The 24,968-nt window shown below is 40.6% G+C and overlaps 1 protein-coding gene and 1 gene segment (V, D, J or C); both read right to left on the bottom strand.

The window, feature by feature from the left end:
• Positions 1-22,185, bottom strand: part of LOC130550668 (uncharacterized) — a 38,202-nt gene extending 16,017 nt beyond the window's left edge. Inside the window, exons 1-2 of the mRNA XM_057328171.1 lie at positions 22,051-22,185; positions 21,674-21,900 (exon numbers count right to left, since the gene is read on the bottom strand). Coding sequence (XP_057184154.1) covers positions 21,674-21,900; positions 22,051-22,093 — 270 coding nt within the window. The 5' untranslated portion in view covers positions 22,094-22,185. The remainder of the gene's footprint in view (positions 1-21,673; positions 21,901-22,050) is intronic.
• A 1,757-nt stretch (positions 22,186-23,942) lies between these two features.
• LOC130550670 (T cell receptor alpha variable 18-like) lies at positions 23,943-24,601 on the bottom strand. The segment is given in 2 exon segments: positions 23,943-24,285; positions 24,373-24,601. Coding segments are annotated over 2 exon segments (564 nt in total).
• Positions 24,602-24,968: the final 367 nt, after the last annotated feature.

Here is a 24,968-nt window from a genome sequence, read left to right as displayed (position 1 = left end):
AAATCATGTAACAAGAAAGTCTGTGTTTATTAGACATCTTAATATCAAGTCGTCTTGTGCTTTCAGAATCGACGAATCTGCTGAGGTCGTTCACGCACCTCTTTGGCAGAGGACCTGTAACCGGAACTTGGTCACCACCTTAGCACCCCCTGACTCGCACAGATTTTGAAGAACTTTGTAATTTATCTCTCCGTCAATCTGTAATAAATCCTCAATAAGTGCATCTAATCTAAATGACACACAGTCATTTGATGCATGGTTATCGACTTCATTGGCTAAATGCTGTAACTCTCTAGCTAATTGTGCGCCCGCCATAGTTACTTAACGTTATACACGAAGCAAACGATCAGTGAGTGACGTGACGTTAGTCCAAAACAAGTCAAGAGTAATCGATCAAACGCTTCAATCTACGCTGAACCAATAGTAGGCAAGACCAACCCATCTAATTATCATACAAGACACAGAAAAGTAAGAATAAATACAAGAATAAATAAATAAAAGTGGAAATAAATACATGCTATAATAAATAAATATAAAAATAAATAAACGTATAAATAAATAAATGTAAAAATAAAAGGAAATGATAAATAAAATAATCTAAAAAATAAAAAATAAAAATAATTAAAAATAATTAAAAATGGACACAAAAAATAATAAATCAATTTAAAAAATGAAAAGAAAAGTTAAAGCTAAGATCAATAATAGCTAAAACGAATTATTTTGTTTTATCAAACCATTCATTCCTGTATTTATTTTCATATTATTACATTTATTCGTTTATATATTTATTTATTTATACATTCATTTATTTATAATTTTTGCAGGTTTAGTCCTCCATATGCCTGTGCATGTTGTTTATTTGACCTATGTGTTCTCCCACACTGGAGCTAGTAAGAATCGATTGCTAAAGGGATCTAGGGGACTTCTGCTTTTGCTGCAACATCCATTTGTCTTTGAGCGATAGTGTGCTTTCACTTCCCTTTGTCTTCTCAGAACTTTCTGTATGTCAGAGGACCTTCTTGAAAGAATAAATGTGACCCAGTCTGCGAAAACCAGGCTAAAGTCTCAAAATCTAATTCTGAGAGTGATTTTATTTCCCGGTGTGAATTCTGAGGGTGATTTTATGAAGAAAACAGTACATCACAAAAAAATGAGCTGGTTTTCACAGGCAGGGTCACAAATTATCAATTTGATTTTCATGTTAGCCTCACCTGAAGTAGATTGAATATATTTTTCTCTACAACAGTCTCAAAAATTATTGCTGTAAGAGAAAACACCAAAGGTAAATATGTATGGCCGCTTTCCCCGAAACTTTCTTATCGCTACGTCGTTCTTAATTTATACCTTAAGCTGTACCTTATCGTTAATATGTGTTTCACGAAACGTTCTTAGTTAAGTATACCTTCTGTAACTCATATGTTCGGAAGGTTAGTCTGTAGCGCTTTTAGCTATACCTTATCACTGTTAAGAGTTCACTCCGTGAGTAGCCACTGTGAAAAACGCTTCTTTACATCGCAGTCTATACAAATAAAATTCTAAAGTTAAATACACCAGTATAATGACGTGTTTTCATGCAAAGAATTTAGTCTTTACAGTGATCTTTAATTCACTATTAACTAGCCATTTACTGACATTAACTCATGACCTGTTAATGCATCTTTATGTCATGACATTACTTGAAGGGGCCCGTGATGATTAATTCAATATTAACTAGCTGTTTACTGACATTAGTTCATGACATGTTAATGCATCTTTGTTATGACTTTACCCAGGTTGATTTGATTATAAACTTATCATCTAGTGCATATGAAGAAGTGAAGATCAGGAACTAGCTGTTTTTTGTATTGAAAGAAGCTACAGTAGTGGCATGTTAAAGGAAAAAATATGCATAAAATCACCCAGAATATCAAGTTATCAAGATCACATTGTTGGTAATTTAGTACGTTCATGCATAGTCACACGCTCCACTGTTAATGTGATTGCCCCACTCTCAACTCTCAACAAAATGGTGATAATGTGTAATCGGAGGACCACCACTAATCCAGGAGTGTGATAGATGCTATATCAAAAGTAGTAAAAGTGTGATAAAATTGTGTGTGTTAATTTATATTAAATATTACAAAAGTACTCATTACAAGTTCTTAGTAGAACTCCTTGTTCTTTATTTAAAGGTCGATTTGGTAAGTTTTACTTTCAGGTGTTAATTAATACATTAACTAACAAACATGTAGTTTACCTGGGCAGAATTAACACTTGAATCCTCATGACACCAGTGTAAAGGTTAGCCCTTTATTAATTCTTGATTGCACCATTTCTTCATTCATCATTAGTTCATGTGGAAGTATTAATTCAGATATTAGTGCATGATTATTCATGGACCCTTATTGTCGATGATTGAGGGGACTTTTTTGCACTAGAGTAGCCTAGCATTTAAGAATTACAGAACACAAACAATCAAATAACAAAATTGTATTGTATGGGAAATTACAGTAAAGACCAGTTTTGATAAATGAAGACAAGGAGTCAGGAATGTAGTCAATTGAAGAAAATTTACTGAGGAAATGTTTATTTTAGTCTTGCCAGCAGAAGTCAGCTTCAACATTCACAAGGAGTTCCACAGGCCACTCTGCCATTCCATGAAAATGCAGCAGTATCTATGCTAACAGAGCTGACTAAACTACATCAGTCATTAGGAAAATCTGAATCCTGTGATTGTATTACTAACTATTCAGTAATACACAAACTCTGCTGTTTAAATCATAAACATATAAGGTTAAATGCTGATTGAATCAAAATCACGTTGAAATCTTTTTTATAGAAAGATAAATGCTGATTAATAATTGATCAAAACTTCACCAAAAAGATATATCTGAAGCAAGGTGGAGCCACAGCACCCATCCTTCATGAAAGATATTTGAGACTAATTTCTGCCTTTTTTTCCCTTTCATTTAAGTGCCTCCAAATGCACTGGTTCCGGGTTACAAAGCACAACAATACGACAAACGCTGTATTTACAGTCGTAATTACAATTTGGGTACCTCGGTCCACTATTCCACATTAATGTACATGTAATTGTATGAAATTTTGTTTCGCTTGTAATTAAGCCTTGTTTATTTTCACAAATGTTTCTAACATTGGCTGGATCTTCTAGTACAAAGGTGTTAATTTTTTTGCAGACATCGGTAGTTCTGTCTTTTGTGATCTTTCTCCGCATAATTTCTGCACTCCAATACTTGCTTTGGTACACAGACGAGTCATGCAATTCCAGGTCAGACACATGCTGGTTGAGGAATTTCTTATATTTTTCATCTACTGCACCAGTGGACAATAAGGTACCCAACACAAGCAGAAAAGTCATTGACCAATCCATATTCATGACCTGTTGAGCATACGGCAACATATATTGTCATTTGAATAAATTAACAGTTTAGGTGATAAAATGAATAGTGATGAAGTGAAATTAAACAACGGAATAACATACCTTTTATGTTGCAGGTAAGAACTATTTTATCCCAGGAGTCTTTTATCTGCAGACTGTAAAGCAGTGAAAAGCATGGTAACTATAACAAGCTCCAAAAAATACATTGATTCAAAGTGTCCTACCTGGTCAGTTGGAGTGCTTCATTAAAAACCAAACATCAGATATAAGTGTTCCTTTGGCTAATTACTCCTTGTTGACCAGGAGTTTTATTACCTTTATTTGTAATTTTGTTTAGTAAAAAAGACAAATGCAATAAACATATCGGCTCTTTACATAAGGGAAAGATTACAGTGTAAGAAAATCAGATCACATATAGCAGTATTAGCTGTTATGCAAATAAAATTAATGCAAATTGTCAACACCTGACAAAACTCACATACTCGCATGTAAAATGTATTAGGCCTAAATATTGCACCAGTCAGCTGTAAAAATGTATGAGATATACCTTTTTGAGAAAACTTGTGGCTTTTTGAGAACCACTGCACTGGTTCTTTCAACGTTTTAAAGATTCTAATAGACCATATATACTGATTTTAAAATGCAAACATGTAAACTGTAACTCACAATTTTTTTTAAACATTTTTAACTCACATGTTGCACGGTGTCTGTAGGCTGTATCTGAAGTGTGTCTGGCTCTGTCACCTCGGACTATTTATCCTTGATGTTGTGCACATTACATTGTGACATCGTGAACAGCCAATCATGTGAAACATAAAGAGGCAGAAGGACCTTTGTGGTTTGAACTACCCCATGTGTTGTGAACATAAGAGCACTAGATGATGGGTTCATTACTTAATGAAATTTCTAAACAGTTTTTCAAAATGTATTGAACCACGAGTTTGTTGAGTTTGTTGAATTTGTGGAAGCAAATTTTTAAACCGAAATAATATGTACTGAAAATTGTCTGTTGAATATTTAAGGTTGTATTTTAAAACAAGTAGAATTTTTTGAATGAAATTTAAAAGGTGAATTTTGATTATTGAATTTTTAAACGGTGAAACTGTGTGTGAAATGTTTCCATTTGAAAAATTCACATCTTATATATGCAACCATGTTGAATTGCAGAAACTTAAAATGCAAGCACCGTTAATACAATGCATTTTTTTCAGTTTTTGTCTTTTTGCTTCAAGCACATTTGTCACTATTTTACTTCCATAGGCCTTGTCCAAAGAAAGCGGCGAAAGTTCCCAGACCTACTATGCACTTTAACTATGCACTACGCACTCAACTATCTAGTGTATGACTATAAGATGTGTGCAGTTTCCCAGACGAGGGCAAATAACATAAATCTCACAACTCAATGCATGTCAATGAAAATCTATTTGTACCTAGTACAATTAATGTAACTTTAATCTTTGCTAAGCTTGACTTAAGTCAGCATTAATTTGAAGCATAATCATTCTGCAGGAGAACTTTGCTCGAGCAGCGTCTGATGGCTCCGCCTCCCTTCTGCCACATAAGCGAAACTACAACCGTTGAGTATGTGTGAAGTGTCCAGAGTTCCACATTCCATGCTTTCGGTCGAGTGCATCATCTGGGTACTTATAGTACACTTCTATATATATATATATATATACAGTATATATATATATATTTTTTTTTTATGTGAACTCACTACTCACACTAATAATACTACAAAATGACAAAGAATAGTGCATAAGTGCGTGATTTTCCCCTCTCCTCCCCCACCCACTTTATCTTTGACTGCGGAGGACGTCGCTGTATTTTTCACTGAGAAAAGATCATCCATCAGCAAAAAATTCTTAGCACCTCAGACCTCGGTACACACTATCCTCACTTCAAACATTGCACTCTCCTCTTTCGCCCCACTGACTGACACTGAATTCACCAGACTTCTCTCCAGCCACCCCACCACCTGTCCCCTTGATCCAATCCCCTCCCATCTCCTTCAGGCCATATCCAGCACACTCACACCTGCACTCACATCAACACCTGTACTTGTACTGCCTTCTCAAAAGGGCAGTAAATCACGTTCCCACACATTCTCCTTCACAACTCCTTCCTGGTGGAACATTCTTCCTAACTCAGTCTGGTTTAAACTGCTTTAAACCCATCTCTTCTATGAATACTTGACAGACAAAAAAAATACTAACTATCTTTTCCCAACAGGTATTGGTCTGGCTTTTGTTGAAACTAGTAACTTTGTATTAGCACCTATTGTATTATTGCTCCTGTATGACATATCGCTTATTGCTCCCTGAACTCTCTGCAAATCGCTTTGGATAAAAGCGTCTGCTAAATGTAAATGTAAATTTGGGACGCTCCTCTTCAGTATGAAGGTCTGACTACGCCAGACTTGGATGTATGCATCCCCTGCCAGCTTTACTGCTTGTTTAACCTATTTGGCTCCTTAACAACTTGCTCATGTACAAACCCGATTCCAAAAAAGTTGGGACACTGTACAAATTGTGAATAAACACAGAATGCAATGATGTGGAAGTTTCAAATTTCAATATTTTATTCAGAATACAACATAGATGACATATCAAATGTTTAAACTGAGAGAATGTATCATTTTAAGGGAAAAATAAGTTGATTTTAAATTTCATGGCATCAACACATCTCAAAAAAGTTGGGACAAGGCCATGTTTACCACTGTGTAGCATCCCCTCTTCTTTTTATAACAGTCTGCAAACATCTGGGGACTGAAGAGACAAGTTGCTCAAGTTTAGGAATAGGAATGTTGTCCCATTCTTGTCTAATACAGGCTTCTAGTTGCTCGACTGTCTTAGGTCTTCTTTGTCGCATCTTCCTCTTTATGATGCGCCAAATGTTTTCTATGGGTGAAAGATCTGGACTGCAGGCTGGCCATTTCAGTACCCGGATCCTTCTTCTACATCAGCCATGATGTTGTAATCCTCCGGATTACAACATCAGCCATGATGTTGTAATTGATGCAGTATGTGGTCTGGCATTGTCATGTTGGAAAATGCAAGGTCTTCCCTGAAAGAGACGACGTCTGGATGGGAGCATATGTTGTTCTAGAACTTGGATATACCTTTCAGCATTGATGGTGCCTTTCCAGATGTGTAAGCTGCCCATGCCACACGCACTCATGCAACCCCATACCATCAGAGATGCAGGCTTCTGAACCGAGCGCTGATAACAACTTGGGTTGTCCTTGTCCTCTTTAGTCCGGATGACATGGCGTCCCAGTTTTCCAAAAAGAACTTCAAATTTTGATTCGTCTGACCACAGAACAGTTTTCCACTTTGCCACAGTACATTTTAAATGAGCCTTGGCCCAGAGAAAACGCCTGCGCTTCTGGATCATGTTTAGATATGGCTTCTTTTTTGACCTATAGAGTTTTAGCCGGCAACGGCGAATGGCACGGTGGATTGTGTTAACCGACAATGTTTTCTGGAAGTATTCCTGAGCCCATGTTGTGATTTCCATTACAGTAGCATTCCTGTATGTGATGCAGTGCCGTCTAAGGGCCCGAAGATCACGGGCATCCAGTATGGTTTTCCGGCCTTGACCCTTACGCACAGAGATTGTTCCAGATTCTCTGAATCTTTGGATGATATTATGCACTGTAGATGATGATAACTTCAAACTCTTTGCAATTTTTCTCTGAGAAACTCCTTTCTGATATTGCTCCACTATTTTTCGCCGCAGCATTGGGGGAATTGGTGATCCTCTGCCCATCTTGACTTCTGAGAGACACTGCCACTCTGAGAGGCTCTTTTTATACCCAATCATGTTGCCAATTGACCTAATAAGTTGCAAATTGGTCCTCCAGCTGTTCCTTATATGTACATTTAACTTTTCCGGCCTCTTATTGCTACCTGTCCCAACTTTTTTGGAATGTGTAGCTCTCATGAAATCCAAAATGAGCCAATATTTGGCATGCCATTTCAAAATGTCTCACTTTCAACATTTGATATGTTATCTATATTCTATTGTGAATAAAATACAAGTTTATGAGATTCGTAAATTATTGCATTCCTTTTTTATTCACAATTTGTACAGTGTCCCAACTTTTTTGGAATCGGGTTTGTAAGTCCGGTGCCATTTATTGGAAGGTGTATGCTTCCCCTGCCAGCATAACTGCTAGTTCCCTTTCTGTCGGTCTCTCCACGTTGTGTCGAACCGACAGAATGGGGTTTGTCTTGAGAACCTATCATCTTCTGAGTATTTAGAAAAGGCCAATGAAAATTGGCGAATGAAATTTGCATGCCGGGCTCCTACCCGGATGTCCGGGTATAAGAGGGAAGCCGGCGTGCTCATTCATTCACCTTTTGTTCTTCAGAGCCTAACCATCTGATGAGCGATCTACAGATCTTCACTGATCCAATCCTGCTGGAATCTACGACGTGGTGCAGCGGACGGTCCCTTCCTGCAGCGACTCTCCCCTGGGCATCTCGGCAGTTCCAGAAGTGTCTGAGCAATTTTTTTCTAAAAGAGCAAATTTCTCCAGCGTGGCATGTCCCGCTGTTCTCTTGGGTGTGACGCACTCATTGAGGAAGGGGACGGACACGATGTCTGCCTCAGGTGTTTGGGTCTCCGGCACGCTGAGGCAGCCTTCGTGGATACGTCCTGCCCGCACTGCGGGCGGTTGGCGATCCAGACATTGCGGTCACGGGTGGCTGTATTCTTCATGGATAAAGCCACCACCCCGTCTGCTACCCGATCCGTGACGATAGTGACTACGGCCCTGCCGCCCGCTTCGGTTAGCACTGGGGGTGATATGGGGATCACTGTGAATGTTAACCCGCCAGCCGCAGGCTCACGGACCGTTCACGCCCCGTCTCGCTCGTCTGACCGTTCCTCAAAAGACAGTCTTACCCCGTCATGTTCCTCCGTCACGTACTCGGAAGTGCGTGACGAAGATGAGATGTCGATCACAGCATCGGAGGGCGACCATTTGGCATCCGACCCCGACGATTCCTCGGAGCTCCCTCCCTCGGGGGGTCGAGCCCAGGAAGAGGCGGACGTTGAGATGTCAACCATGCTTTTCCGGGTCACCGTGAGCATTGGGCTGCAGTGCACAGCACCGCCTTTACCCCAGCACTCGCGGCTGGATACGTGGTACCTGGGGTCTGAGAGTGGCTCCAAGCCGAGTAAGACTTGGAACGCGCCCCTCACAGCTTGTTCCAATCAGAAAAGCTCAGTCGCCCTTACTTCCCTCGATGATGGGGCGGCCAGGGGCTATGTCGAGATTCCCCAGGTGGAGCGTGCTGTCACGGTGCACCTGTGCCCGCAGACAGCTGCCACCTGGAGAGCTCGACCTAGACTCCCATCCAAGGCGTGTAAGTTTTCAGCATCGCTGGTGTCGAAGGCTTACACGGCTGCGGGTCAGGCCGCCTCCTCCCTCCATGCCATGGCTATCCTGCAGGTCCACCAGGCCAAGGTGTTGAAGGAGCTTCACGAGGGTAAGACTGACTCAGCGGTAATGCAGGAACCTCCGTACCACCACCGATCTCACTCTACGGGCGACTAAGGTGACGGCACGGGCCCTGGGTCGGGCGATGTCCACTATGGTGGTCCAGGAGAGGCACCTCTGGCTTAACCTTGCGCAGATGCGGGACGCCGAGAAGGTTCGCTTTCTTGACGCCCCCATCTCGCAGGGAGGGCTGTTTGGTGACACCGTTGAGGATTTCTCTCAGCAGTTCTCGACGGTGAAGAAGCAGACGGAGGCCATCAAGCATCAGTACGGATGCCCTTGTGCACAGCTGGCCGCGGGACAAGCGGATGTACGCCTTCCCCCCAGTGAGCATCATTGCACAGACCCTGTGCAAGGTCAGGGAAGAGGAGCATCAAGTGCTACTAGTTGCGCCTTACTGGCCCAACCTGACTTGGTTCTCAGAGCTGGTGCTTCTGACAACAACTCCCCCCTGGCCGATTCCCCTGAGGAAGGACCTTCTTTCTCAGGGCACGTTTTGGCATCCCAGGCCAGACCTCTGGGACCTCCATGTCTGGCCCCTGGACGGGAAGAGGAGATCCTGAGCGACCTACCCCCGGCGGTGGTAGAGACCCTCACACAGGCTAGAGCCCCGGCCACTAGGAGACTGTATGCCTTCAAGTGGCGCCTCTTCTCGTCCTGGTGCTCTTCTCACGGAGAAGACCCACAGAGATGCTCGATCAGGTACGTACTGTCCTTTCTCCAGGAGACACTTGAGAAGAACCTCTCCCCTTCCACACTGAAAGTGTATGTTGCCATACTTACATACTGTTACTCGCACATCACAATCCAGTTGCTGGTAAGTCTCTAGGACAGCACGACCTGGTCACCAGGTTCCTGAGGGGCGCGAGATGGTTGAATCCGCCTCGCCCGCGCCCCGTACCCTCTTGGGACCTCGAAGTGGTCCTGGAGGGCCTCCAGAGGCCCCCCTTAGAGCCCCTAGGAGAGGCCGATCTTTCTCGCCTGTCGATAAAGAAGACCCTACTGGTAGCGCTCGCCTCCTTAAAGAGGGTAGGGGACCTACAAGCATTCTCTGTGTCCTCGGGTTGCCTAGAATTCGGGCCTGGAGACTCTCCCGTTATCCTGAGACCACGGCCCGGCTACGTGCCCAAGGTTCCCACCAATCCCTTCCGGGACCAGGTGGTGAACTTGCAGGCGCTCCCCTCTGGGAAGGAAGACCCAACCCCGTCCGTGTTGTGTCCAGTACGCGCACTGCGCCTCTACTTGGACTGCACGCAGAGCTTCAGAAGCTCTGAGCAGCTCTTTGTCTGTTTTGGAGGTCAGCAGAAGGGGAGGGCTGTCTCCAAACAGAGGCTGGCGCACTGGATCGTGGATGCCATATCCTTGGCATACTGGTCGCAAGATCGTCCCTGCCCCTTAGGAGTTAGGGCACATTCCACTTGGGGTGTCGCCTCCTCGTGGGCACTGGCTCAGGGCGCCTCTCTGGCAGACATCTGCAGAGCTGCGGGTTGGGCTATGCCCAATACCTTCGCGAGGTTCTGCAACCTCCGCGTAGAACCGGTGTCAGCCCGCATCCTGCAGGGCAACAGGTAGGACCTGCAACCGTTAGGGCGTACGCCTGAGGAAGCCCTTCCCCCTCCGGGGGGAGCAGCGGCTATCCCGCCTCACTTCTTTCCCCTCGGGTAAAGAACAGGCATTCCATCCATCACTAAGCATCCTTCCAGGGGACAGGCTGGGCAGAGCAGCCCTGCCCCTTAGGCCGGGGAACAGTTGAGTTATCTCCCAGATAGCTCTAACCGGACCTAGTGCTCCAGACGTGGTAACCCCCCTCTGTGGGCTGTTCCGTCTGATGTATCCTCATGAATGGTTCCCACCTCGGCAACCCATGACCTCCCCAGGTGGACTCCCACCTTGCGGTTAACTCCTGCAGTCCGCACATCCTTCCCGTGAGTTCTCCCCTGATGGTAAGACCATGTGGTGTCTCCACTAATTCCTTCCTACAGTAGGTAGTGGCCTCTGCAGCGTTTTTCCCCCCGGGGGGAATAATGCTTACCCAGTGGCCCGTACGGTGCCGGGCGGCTTCTAGCCATTTAGAGAACTAGGCCTCCGCCCGTGACGGCCGGTGGCAGGGGCTTCCCAACTTTGTGGTAAAGCTCTGGGTCCCCCTTCCTCTCCACTGGATGGTCATAATTTCGCGTTAGCGCCTACGTCTGACTCGCCCAGGCCACTCAACGTCGCTCCGCTAGAGATTGTGACGTGTCTCAGTGCTGTGGCGTCTTACATAGGAACCCCATTCTGTCGGTTCGACACAACGTTGAGAGACCGACAGAAAGGGAACGTCTTGGTTACGGATGTAACCTCGGTTCCCTGATGGAGGGAACGAGACGTTGTGTCCCTCATGCCACAACACTGGCCGCCCACCCCAGTGGTCGGGGGAGGATGCTTAAGGCTCCTCAGACCAAAGGTGAATGAATGAGCACGCCGGCTTCCCTCTTATACCCGGACATCCGGGGAGGAGCCCGGCATGCAAATTTCATTCGCCAATTTTCATTGGCCTTTTCTAAATACTCAGAAGATGATAGGTTCTCAAGACAAACCCCAATCTGTCGGTTCGACACAACGTCTCGTTCCCTCCATCAGGGAACCGAGGTTACATCCGTAACCAAGACGTTTAACCCATTTGGCTCCGGTGCCATTTATTGCCAGGTGTACGCTTCCCCTGCCAGCTTTACTGCTGATTTAAACCATTCAGCTCGTTAACAACTTGCTCATGTAACACTGGTTCTATTTGTTGCAGGGTGTACCCTTCCCTTGCCAGCTTTACTAACCCATTCAGCTCGTTAAAAACTTCCCTGCAAGCAAGCTTGCGCTGGCACTTTACAGGCCTCCAGTATGCTGTCAGTGCAGGGCCCCTGAGAATTTGCTCACTGGCAAAATGTTGGCCCCTTAGCTCTGACCCTGCACGGGCAGCCCTCAATAGGCCCACACAGGGTCAAATCTGCACAGACAGCAAGCTACTGTAACAGGTACAAACCAGTGAATCCATGTTAAAAATAGTTGATTTGTCAATGTTAATGGCACCTGCAATTAATATTGAAAAGATTTAGAAATTTCATCAACCACCATTACTGTGATCAGTGTTTGCTTTAGTTGGGCTCTTGACTCTGGACTTGCAAAAAAAATGTTTTCTTTCAGTGCTTGCAATGATGTTTAATAAAAACAATGATACATTGCAAGAGCCTAATGAAAGAGATGTTATACACATGTACATTTGTGGTAATTTAATTCTAAGATATTAGCTTTGAACAAATAAACAATCTACTTCAAAACAAATTGGAGATTAAGCTTTTTGCATCTGGTGAAAATTGTGAGGTTTGTAAAAGCACTGCAAAAAAGTAAACAGAAAACCTCAATGACACACTTAGACGTCAACACTCATCATGCAAATATCAACAATGGTGACAATCATCAAACTAATTCAGATCAACTGCGATGCACCATGTACTATGATGTTACCAGGCATGCATTGCAGCATGACATTTTCTTTTGTTGATTCTCACCATTGTTGACTTTCATACACTGATTCGTCATGTCTGATTGATTCAATAGTTTAAATTTTTTAAATATATTTAGTTAATTTCTAATAATATGACAGCCATAACATTGCTTTAATCTAACACTGCATTGCCACCCAACATCTCTACATTAATACCACAACACAATAAAATGTATTTATTTGACTTCCATCTCAATGAGCTCTTATCCCATTGAATCTTAGTGTACTTTGCAAAAACAAATGCATAACACACTGTTGGACAAAGAAACCTAAGTGTTAAAACTTAAAGGAACAACGAGGAGTTTTTTGACCTTAAAATAATCTCTCTAAAATTATTTTAGTGTTAGAACAACTCTTAACTGGACACATTTTACTGCCACTGCTTCCTAGGCAACCCTCCATCGGCTGAAATCCCTCACACTCGGTGAAGCGAGCAGCAAGAGGCAATGGGTTGCAAAACGGGTCTTATATGTACATTTTTTCTTGCACATTCACGTCAATGCGTTGTGTTTTGGGTGAATGCAAATGTAATCTGTAGCTAATGTTAGCACGCTATGCACTAACCAGCTGCTACCTCAGAATCTAATTTGAGCTATTAGTATAGCCCAGTATTATACCCCGCGGGAACCAAAAGAGTGCTTTAGTACATGCACAGTTTATGAAGTGACATGATGTAACAGCGATTTCAGCTTAGTCAACAAATTCACATGTATTGCGCTGCCCACCTGGAAGCTTATACAGCGACAGTATTTACGACATTTATAACAGACAATTGCACTTATCAACCACATGGGGGAACCACACGCAAAAGTTCCTTGTTGTTGCTTTAAGAGTCAAAAGCCCAACTAAAGCAAACACTGATCATAATAATGGTTGTTTAATTAAATTTCAACATTTTTTCAACATTAATGGCGAGTGCAAAAGTGATCAACATTTCAACAAATCAACAGTGGGGGCTAAGTGAGAGCTTCCCATGGGCCAACATTTTGGCAGTAAGCAAATTCTTAGGCTAGCCCTAAGTGGGCCCCTAAAGTGCCAGTGCCAGCTTGCTTGCAGGGTTGCTCCTGTCACACTGGTTCTATTTGTTTCAGGGTGTACGCTTCACCTGCCATCTTGACTGCTTAACTGTTCGGTTTGTTAACAGCTTGCTCATGTTACTCCGGTGCTATTCGCTGCAGGGTGTATGCTTCCCCTGCCAGCTTACTGCTAGTTTAACCATTAACAACTTGCTCACACAACTCGTGCAATTTGTTGCAGGGTGTGTGCTTCACCTGCCAGCTTTACCGCTAGTTTAACCCAGTTGTCTGCATAATTAAGCATTTCCTTAATGCTGTTTAGACATGCTAAATTGGATGGGGAATGATTTTGTTTTGGTGGCAATCTTTTTTTTTCCGGAGACATGTATTGATGACGTCCTGCTGCGTCAATGCAAGGCTGCATGGACAGACGTAGAGTTTTCCCAGAACAGTTTCATTTCGCCAACCTTAAATATTGCTATTATTTAAATATTTGACGACAGTGGTCCTGACAGAAATCAAGCGTAGCGTCAGTTCTGGCAGGTCACATGAGTCTAGCTTGCATCAGCCAATCACATCACGTTAACCAATAGTCATAGTACACATACTAGACTGCATCAATAATAGAGCTGCCACACTAAAAATCCACCTCCATCCCCATATCCTCCTTATCTGCCTGTATATGTCGGATCATTTTAATTGAATCCTGTTATGCATCATGAACTGTTCTAGCTCCCCGGGGGGGGGGGACATGTATTGCTGCGCTCCCGCTCTGTCCATGCAAGTCTGCAAGCGCAGGCAGGGCTGGAAGCCCAGTGGTGTCCATACTGGACGAGGCAGGGAACTCAAGAAACGGCCTTCTTGGACGAGGCAGGGAGCTCAGAGGTGGCCATCTTGTAGGCGACAGGGAGCTTGGGAGACTCAAATGCGGCCATCTAGGCGCAGGCAGGAAGCTCAGCAGGTTCAGAAATGACATTTGGAGCAGACGAACAATGCCCAGCCCAGACACACAACAACACAGGGGAAACACGGACTGGGATCGTGACTTATATCTTCTTCCTAATGGGCAAAGCAAATTTAGTTTTTGATTACTTCAGCTTGTTTCTCAAGTAATGGGCTTATTTTTTCTACCCACATACATCCGTTATGTTAACATGCCTACTTTGGATAAAATGTTGGTACATTTTGTTTTCAAAGTATAGACCATTTCACAGGACATAAACAACACGGATCCAAAAGGGCTTCCTGTTTAACTTCCTGTTTTTTTTTACACTACACACATGTTAGCACAAAATACCATCAAAAGGATTTAGAACAGAATGAAACAGGAAGTGCGTCTGACTCAGCGTTGTTTGTGTTTGTTGCGAAATACTGTAGTCTTATCCTGGTAGCCTTGTTATCCCTCCATTTTATATTACATTTGTAACATTTATAATATAAAAGTTAACTTTGTATGAAATTTACAGTTTTTCTCGATAGCTTAAACACATTTCTTGAAATTATGCCTCGTATTCTCAAAACAGTAAACACAAATCCATAACATCTCACCCAATTCCCCAAACATCCTATTTTCAGGTCAAAATGAAGCTCTCTTCTCAAAACCATTCAAACTTGCTGAAAAACCAAACTTTTCCCCTAGCTGACACACAAGCCTTCAAAAACACCCACACTACAACATAGTCTGCTGAGATCAATTCAAAACACTGTTACTAAAACCTCTTATTGGGATTCAAGAATAATTTGACAGCTTAGTGTTTATTAGAATAAACAACATACAAGAGTGCAGATAGAGCAAAGTGCAAGAATGAGCTTTAGGAAAAAATAAAAATAAAACATTACACTACTGTAAAGTAGATGAAGATGATCTTACAAGACAAGAAAAGTTCAAAAACCAAAGAACAATATGAACTGGTCGCGCAACACAATACAGTATACAACTGCACAAATAACATTTAACCGCAGATGCTTTTATCCAAAGCGACTTACAGAGAAGATAAAGGAAAAAATACAGTGAAGCGATTTGTCAATAGGGGGCAATGTAAAAAAATATGGCATCCTCTGCACCTTTGGAACAATTTCGTAAACGTATTCCGGATTTTCTGAAAAAATACGGAACAGGTTAAAAAGGCTACAAATACAAATTTGTAAACTTGACAATTACAAATTTGAGGGTTTACACGTGCTACAGTTTACTGGATACAGAATAGTGAAATTTCTCATATAGAGTGTGTACTGTAATTATACTGTATGTTTACAGTAAGTAGTATAAAGCCCAGTAGATGATTCTAGGATGAGCTCCTATTGATATGATCCTGAGATTCTGATTGGTGTGTCATCAGTTTTGCCACTGAATGTTTACTGATGGATAAATGTGTTATTTGAGTTTACATCTTGACACTTCAGTTCATTTTATTGTGTGTTTGTGTTTTCTGAATGAGAACATGGTTAAACCTTTGCAAAATGAGGCTGTTTTTGTTTGGGGTTTGTACAAGTTGATGTATTCTTCTGAGAATGTGTTTATAGTTGTCAGAAAATTGTGAATTGTTTCATGAATTGTTTATTAGCAATCTAGAAAAACTGTAATAATGTTTTAATATTGTCACATGTACACAACAATACACAGGTGTCGATACAGAGGTAGATTTGTGACTTGTTCTGGGATGTGAACAAGAAGGGCCAACACATGGCAAATGAAGATCACAAACCATGTGCCCCAACAAAAAACACAACAAACTAGGCTACAAAAAACACAAACCAAAAGGGCAAGATAGTGACAGTATGACATACAACACAGAACTTTTAAAATAGGTACAGTGTAAAAACCTTTAAGACTGGCTTTGTCAAATGTTTGGACACAATTTTTTTACTATGAGTTTAGTAAAACTAAAACTAATGTAAGTATGAGAAGTATAAACATATATATATATATATATATATATAGCTTATTATACATGTCGTGTGACGTCTCAATCTGCTCCCTTGTTCAGTAGTCAGGGCACTGATCAGGGAGTCAGCCATTTAAAGGGCTGTCTCATTCGCAATATCCTTTCAGTGCACTGAAACGTTCGTTCCCTAAAAATTCCCACAATGCACCGCAAAAACCAGGGAGCATCGATTCTTCCTATGTTCCCTTACCAGAAATCAAGTGACTTTTGAGTGAATCGAGTGAATTTGTGCACTGATATGTAATAGAATAATGAAAGTGTTTCTCATATATGTACTTCAACCAGTATTTAAAAAATAAAGTCAGAGAGGTGTCGGTTTTGCCTGTAGTTGATTAATACCAGCTGTGAAGTATAATAACGCGCTCAAGCAGTCACGTCACAGGGCGCTGTGAACGGTGTCCCAATGAGAAGGGAGCCAGGGTCCGGACCCGTGTACACAATATACTGATTCACGATCTCGGGAGCAAGGGAGCTGATCGAGACACAGGGCTTGTCATCCCTCCACTCACTACCCCATCTCCCCTCCCTGTCCCGCCATTAACTGGCAAAGAAAATTTAGTTTTTGATTACTTCAGCTTGTTTTTCAAGTCATGGTATTATTATTTTTAGGCGACCATCTACCCACATGCATCTTCTAATTCAACACACTAACTTTAGCTAAAGTGTTGTTCTCGAAATATAGATTTTGCAAGATGTAAATACTGGTACAGAAGCACTTCCACTTCCCTTATTTAACACTACACAAATGTTAACACAAAATATAACTTCTAGAACTGAATTGAAATGCTAAACGAACATCTTTAAGATTTCAACTCGTTCTCATCAATCTGCATAAAAATAACACAACTTTACACGTTCCTATTGCGTATTACATTTATATTTATATTAATTTGGCAGACGCTTTTATCCAAAGAGACTTACAAGTAGGAGAGCATATAAACATTTTGTCAACATGCTAAACAGTACCATTAGTTTACAAGGCCATGCTACTAGAAGGATTAAAGCTGGAGTAAGCAAAGGAGAGCATGAACAACAATATATATATTTTTTGAGAGACAGACAGTTATTGGTTAGTCAAGTAAATGCAGAACAGGTATGTTTTGAGCTGTTTTTTGCAAGTTGTGAAGGATGCTGCAGTTCGGGTGGAGGCTGGTAGTTCATTCCACCACAGGGGAACCGAATGAGTAAAGGTTTTTGCAAGCGATTTGGTGCCTCGCTGTGATGGAACAACCAGGCGTCGTATTATAATGCACACGCCAAATTCCGATTTTGCATGCATATGATCTGCTGATCCTTCCTATTAACTTTAGTGGAGAGCAGATGCATCCAAATACCATGCATCACCTTCAATGGCAGTGACATCACCAGCGAGGCCCAATTCACCTGATGTGCATCCATCTTCAAACAGGTAAGTAAGGGCAACGTTCTATTTACGTAACTAGATCACGGTGTTAACGGTTTTATTTTAATTATTTCCGTGTTTCTGCATCACGTTACATGTGGATATGTGCCAAAATGGCAGCGTGTGCATTTTAATTTTGTTGTTAGTGCAACATTCGGCTGCTCTGTTAACATAGCTGAAAGCCTAGCATTGACATTAGCCCAAACTAAATTATACTCTGTGAAATAAATGAGTGAATAAACCTTGTTAAAAATATATAGTGTTGTGACATTGATCTCAATGTGGCTCAGTGGTTAGAGCATGGCACTAGCAATGCCAAGGTCATGGGTTCAATCCCAGGGTATTGCACGTAGTCAGAAACAAGTGTATAATGCAATGCAATGTAAGTCGCTTTGAATAAGAGTGTTCTGCTAAATGTAAATGTAGGTGTTTTAGCTTAAGTGGAAACGTTAGCCTACGGGATCGCCCAGGGGTCTATAATGTGGACTAATCAGTGCGCATGGACTCCTAAACCGGATTTATTCCCCAAACTTGGGTAATAGGAATACCTGTCTACTTTATAAATTGTTAGTGATGTTAGCTGTGACACCAAAGCTCCGATGCTTGTGTCAAAAAAATGAAGCGATTTTCATTGAAGCTTAGTATCGAATATACATGACCAATGACGTCCGAAGTTTCGTTTCACACACCCACGTGACTGCGTCGTACTTTGATTCAAGGTTTAAAAAATCGCGACTCAGGCCTCGCCCTGATGGGTTGTTACAGTGACAGATTTACTATAATCATATGAAAGTATATGTGTATTGTTTTGTGCACCTGCATTTATTTACTTCCTCTATTCATGAGTTTGACTTGTTTACAAACAGGAAAAATGTCCACATCCCCAATACAAAATGTTATGTCTATTGTTTTGCGTTATTAGGAGTAGGGCCTATGCAAAACAGATTGTTGTCAATGGGACCTATAGTCATTTGTAATAATTGCAGAGGTTGTCTGTGATCTTAATCCCATGCGAATCGACCATGTCTGTACTTTGTAAAGTAAAATTTACCCCACAAATGACCTACCATATTTTGACGACCATCGAGGTCCTGTGATAATATTAATCCCGTGCGAATTGGCATCTCTGTGATTTGGCGGGCTCATATATCATTTTTCAAGGTTTTATCCACCGTTTGTGAATAATGGAGGCTGTTTTGAAGTGTTTTGATATTATTTCGGGTGCTGGGTCATATCCATAAATTACCAGGAGTCTCCCGTTTGATTATTTATTATGAAAACTCTCGTAACATTTGAGACCCGCGATCGCTGTGATCTTCTGTCCGGTTCACTATCACTGGTCTCAAATGCTGACAGGTACGGTCATATATCATTAAATATCATTGTATACCTAAGGCTATACAAACTATATGCAAAGCCTTGCCATCACATCCGGGAAATAAGTCAGTAAATTTGAGTAATTCACAGGCTTCAATTATCCCGTGCGAATGCGTCACATTATATACAGATGTGAGGAGGTCATTTATAAATCACACGAGGTCCCCAGATAATACTAATCCCGTGTGAATAGGGAGAAAGTGTAACCTAACGTTACGTCTCTGACCAAATTCACAGAAGGCTCCAACTAAGTTTAATACGCAAACTGCAATCCAATCAAAGCAGTGGGCCTTTACTTCCAATGCGGCACGCCCATTAAAACCGAGCGTTTGTCGAGCCGGCCTCAAAACCCAGGTAGAAAAGAGCATAATTCTTATTGATTATGATGTTTTTGAATGTAAAAACCAGGCGAACATCATAAATAGACCTTATACAACAATATAAAACAATATCCAAGCCCATTTCATGACACCATTAAAATTTAAGATACAGCAGAGTATAGAAATACAAAGACATCAAGAATCAGTGTATGAAACTCAATAACGGTGACAAACAGCAAAAGAAAACTTCATGCAGCAATGCGTGCTGAGTAACATCTTAATACAAAACTCATTCATGATTCCCAGCATGCATTGCAGCATGAAGTATTCTTTTGTTGATTGTCACCATTGTTATTCATGGTTATTAATACTGCGTGAACTTTATTCACATAGAGCATTCTGATTTTGAGTCAGATTTATAATTTTATATCCATGCAGGTACAACAGATGTTGGGTAAACTGAATCTTAAAATGAATCAAACGGCATTACACCATAAAGCACAAGAACTGCTAAGGTTCAGGTTTTTGTGTGAGTGTTGAGTGTGTTTAGTGACTGTGGGCTTCAGAGCGCAGTAATACACAGCAGAGTCACTCACACACACATCCTGAATGATCAGAGGAACTGAATCTGACTTCACTTCAGACTGAAATCTCTCCTGAAACTCACTGCCATTATCTCCTCCATATTTACTTCTCCTCAGGATGTCTTTAGGAAAGTCATTTACTCTCTGAATGTACCAGAAGAGATCTGGCTGAGATGAAGCTGTTTTGTATTTACAGTGTAAAGTTACTGATCCTCCTTCAGATTCAGTGATTTGTTTGTCTGGCTGATCAACTTTCTCTTCTCCAAGACACTCTGGAGAAAAAAAACAGAAATATATTTATATAACCCATAATACTGATATGAAACATGCAGTGTTCAAAGGAAATAAACTTACCATAACAAATCAATGTAAAAATGACCAACTTCAACAACCAAAGTGTCTTCATTTTCATGTGGTGACTAAAATATGAAGAACAGATGAATCAGTGAGTTGAGATATGGTTAGTATTGACTGACATGTCAAAGACAAATGATGGAAAATAGCAGAGGATGGAAGTTTGTGTCAGCAGTGTGTGTACAGCGCCACCTTCAGGATTTTATTGCAAAGTTTTTCAGAGTTTCACATGATGCCCCCAATATAAAGGGCCAAAACATAAAGGAAGTCAAATCTGATTGTATATATATATATATTTATAAAACGGTCAGTTCTGGTCCTTGATTCTGATTGGCTGAGCGGAGTTCTAAGCCGTTATAAAATACCCCAGTAACCCACTGCTTCTTGGGGCTTATTGCTTTAATATAATATGTAATATGTTAATATGTTAACAGCTAATGTCCAATAAACTAACATTAATAAACAATTGTTTTGTAAAACAAACTTTAACCAAGATGAATAAATGCTGTAAACGTTTGGATGTGACATAAAATGAATGTAAAGTAAACATAAGGTCATTTTACCTCAACCACAAACAACCACATTTATTTCTTTATTTGTGCGTTTGGATAGATTGTGTTTTGTATTTGTTTGCATCACATTACATCACACAAATTGTCAATGTTACATGGTCTTGTTTATTGTCAACAAAAAGCAGTTTGTCTGGTCCAGTTTTGTCCATTTGTCACAGTTTTAAATTATGTAAATAACCAACTGAATAACAAACATATTAAATATTACACTATCCGTAAAAGTAGGGCACAATATACTGTATTAATATGAAGGAACTTTCCGTATTCATTTTTTACAGTTGTTTTATTTTACATTTTTGTACTGCATTAAATTACATTTTAGCATTAACGGAAATGTCCGTAAAATAAAGGAAAGTGTAATGTTCTGCCAGTCCTTTATCCGTTGTATTACAGTGTATGTTAACTTGTGTTTTCTGTATTTGTGTGATGTAGAGAGCAGCTGTAAACTCTGTGCTGTTGTCCTCAACTCACTTTATTGTCTGTTTCACTTCAGTGTTTGATTTCATTTGATTTCTTCTTCACTGATTCACATGAATAGACTTAAATGATATTATCTATAGAGATTTAGTGTTCAGGGGGTTTTTGTACAGTGTTCATGAGTTTTCTGTCATTGTGGGCTTCAGTGCGCAGTAGTAAAGTGCAGAATCTGTTACTTCAGCAGGAAAGATCTCCAGACTCACAAGAGTTTTGCTTTTATCAACTTTAGGTAAAAGACGGGGTGGAAGGTCACTTGTGGTTCCGTGTGGATAAATCCAAAGCAGAAACTCTGGCTTAGATCTGGGAAACTGACGATACCAGTGGAGGTTATCTACAGCTCCACTATATTCACAGGAGACAGAGACTTTTTCTCCCTCAGATGCAAATGTTTTCTTTTGTAATGATGTTATTGACTGTGCAAATGTTTCACCTGAAAATCAAGCATAAACCATCATATTTTAAATATTTTAATAATAAAAAACAATGAAGTCTAAACACAATGTAAAGCTCCAGTTTTACTACAGTACATTACATTACTTGTACAAATGTTTAAAGCCAAATATCATTCAACTTCACTTACTTTTCATGAGGAATAACAGAAGCAGAGCACAGAGAATCATCATGTTTTCACTGTGAGAGGTGAATAAAGTTTAGTTCTAATCTTCACAGGCTCCTCCTCTCTGTCTGTGTAACTGCAGTGAATGACAACACAACATTCACATTATTACACTTCTCCACAACATCTGACACTGAACATGAAAACAATAGAAGTCTTCTTGTAGCTCAGTTGGTAGATCATTGTGAGAGCAACGCCCGGGTGGGGTTTGATTCCCGGGGAAAATGCACTGCAAAAGTAAAAGTGTTTACTGTAATAATGTGCCGTGATATTGTCCGTGACATTTTATTGATGTCAGCTATTAGAAGCACACAGAGCTCATCTCACATGTAGTAAGTATATATAAGACCTACTCATATGTCATTTGTTGTTCATCAGTGCTGAACCCTTGTGGAAGACGAGTTAAATAGGCACGTGCTAGAAAACCCTAAATACATCACAAGGTGCTTTCAATATGATCTATAAATATTTTCTATTGAAATCTGATTATTTAACAAAGTGATTTAAGCTCTGTCAGCAAATTCACAGTGGGTTTCAGACACGTGTCAAATCTGAAGAATTAAAGAAACTGACAGTGAGGACACATTGAGATTTGCATTAAATCTCTCACTCAATTCTTCATCTTTGCTGTCAGATAAAAAAAGAACATATGAGAATTAATTGGCACAAAGGCATGTTAATAATAAATAAATAGTAAATGAGCTTGAATAAAAGTACTGTAGCAGGATAATATAGCAGCAAACGATAGAGGTGACACTTGCAGTGTTGTGAATGAGGTTTTTGTACAGTGTTGTTGTGTTTTGTGTCACTGTGGGCATCATGGCGCAGTAATACAGATCAGAGTCTGATAGAGAAACAGAGGAGATCTCCAGATACACATGTTTGAGTTGTTTTACAGCATGTGAATGGAGACGAAGAGCAGGTACAGATGTGTTTGAATATTCTGTGACTGACAGCAGAAACTCTGGTATTGTCTTGAGATTCTGTCGATACCACTGGAGAGAGTTAACAGTGACACCACTAGTGAGAGTGTATTTACAAGAGAGAGTCACATTTTTACACTCAAACTCATGTTTCTCTGTAAACAACGGTTCTATTGAATCAGCAAATGAAGTTCCTGTGGAAAAAAGAGCCTCAATTGATCAAGCTGTAAAATAATTATTTAAACATTTTTAATGTAGGCCTGTGTAATTATTTTTATTTTGACTGAAATGTTGTTTAATTATTATGTCTTACCAATGTAAAGTTGCATTATTGTCCAGGTAAAGAGAAACATGATGTTGTGAGAGATTCTGCTTATAAAGAAGAAAACAGCAGGAGATACTTCACTCTGTCAGTCACTCTCATCTTTGTAAATAAGCTCCGCCCACTGCTGATGTATAATCTTAAAGAAAACATTTTGATTTGTTTTGTAGACTAAAAACTAATTGTGGGAACATTCGTTTCTTTCATTACAGAACAAACATGTTTTTGAAATGACTGATGATGAAAGAATTCAAAATAAGAGTCCAGAATAAATAGGAGCTCATTTAAAACTGTTTTATATCATCTCAGGGTGAGACCTCAACAAGATGACTGAAAAAAATGTTAAGAGTACATTTTTTAATAAATTCTAGGAAAAATGTGTCTACTTTAATCATGCTAAAATATAATATAGGTTCGTTTAAATTAGATTTATTTACCACAGTTAGATTTTACATTTAAATTTGTGTTAGTTCATAGTTTTGATGTGTTTACTAAAATGTGGGGAAAAGAATGAAGAATGAATGAAAGACCCTAAACCTTTAAGCCCTGTATGTGCTCATCATAAACTGTGTTGTTTATGTTTGACACTTTATGTGGTCATCAGAGTTGAGATGTGTTAGTTCTTGTGAGGAGGTTGAGTGTGTTTAGTGACTGTGGGCTTCAGAGCGCAGTAATACACAGCAGAGTCACTCACATCTACATCATGAATTATCAGAGGAACTGAATCTGACTTCACTTCAGACTGAAATCTCTCCTGAAACTCACTGCCATTATCTCCTCCATATTTACTTCTCCTCAGGTTGTCTTTAGGAAAGTCATTTACTCTCTGAATGTACCAGAAGAGACATGCCTGAGATGAAGCTGTTTTGTATTTACAGTGTAAAGTTACTGATCCTCCTTCAGATTCAGTGATTTGTTTGTCTGGCTGATCAACTTTCTCTTCTCCACGACACTCTGAAGAAAGACAGCAATACATTTATAACCCATAATGATGATATGAAACCTGAAGTACTTCAGAAATGATAAACTTGCTCTACTTACCATAACAAATCAATACCAAAATCACCAACATCATCAGGGTCTTCATTTTATGTGCTGACTGAAACATGAAGAACAAATAAATCATCCAATGAGTTGAGATATGGTTCGTATTGAGTGAGTTTACAATAACAAATGAGATGGAAAATGGAAGGGAGGAGTTTGTGTCAGCAGTGTGTGTGAACTGCGCCCTCTTCAGGATTTGATGTGAAGTCCTTCTGATGCTCATAAATCCCTTTAATCTCTTTTATTAGGCTAAATAATCCACCAGAGATTAGATTTCTTGGACATGCCTCTATGTGTGTGCGTGTGTGTGCTGTGTGGTGTGTGTGTGTGTGCGTGGTGGTGCGTGTGTGTGTGTGTGGTGTGTGTGTGTGATGTGTGTTCATGTTTGTATATCCCGGTGGGGACCTAAACCTGAATGCACACCAACATCATGGGGACTCGTGTCACGTGGGGACCAAAATTGAGGTCCCTCAGGGGCAACAAAAGCTATATAAATTGTACAGAACAATATTTAAATCTAATCAAAAAGTTTCTTGATCTTTAGGTTAGGATAGGTAGATAGAATATACTAGTTTGTACAGTATACCAATCTT

The sequence above is a fragment of the Triplophysa rosa genome, unplaced genomic scaffold, assembly GCF_024868665.1.
Source record: "Triplophysa rosa unplaced genomic scaffold, Trosa_1v2 scaffold392_ERROPOS45786+, whole genome shotgun sequence".
Lineage (NCBI taxonomy): Eukaryota > Metazoa > Chordata > Actinopteri > Cypriniformes > Nemacheilidae > Triplophysa > Triplophysa rosa.
Note: the sequence above shows the minus strand (reverse complement) of the source record. Positions and strands in the feature narration are given on the sequence as shown.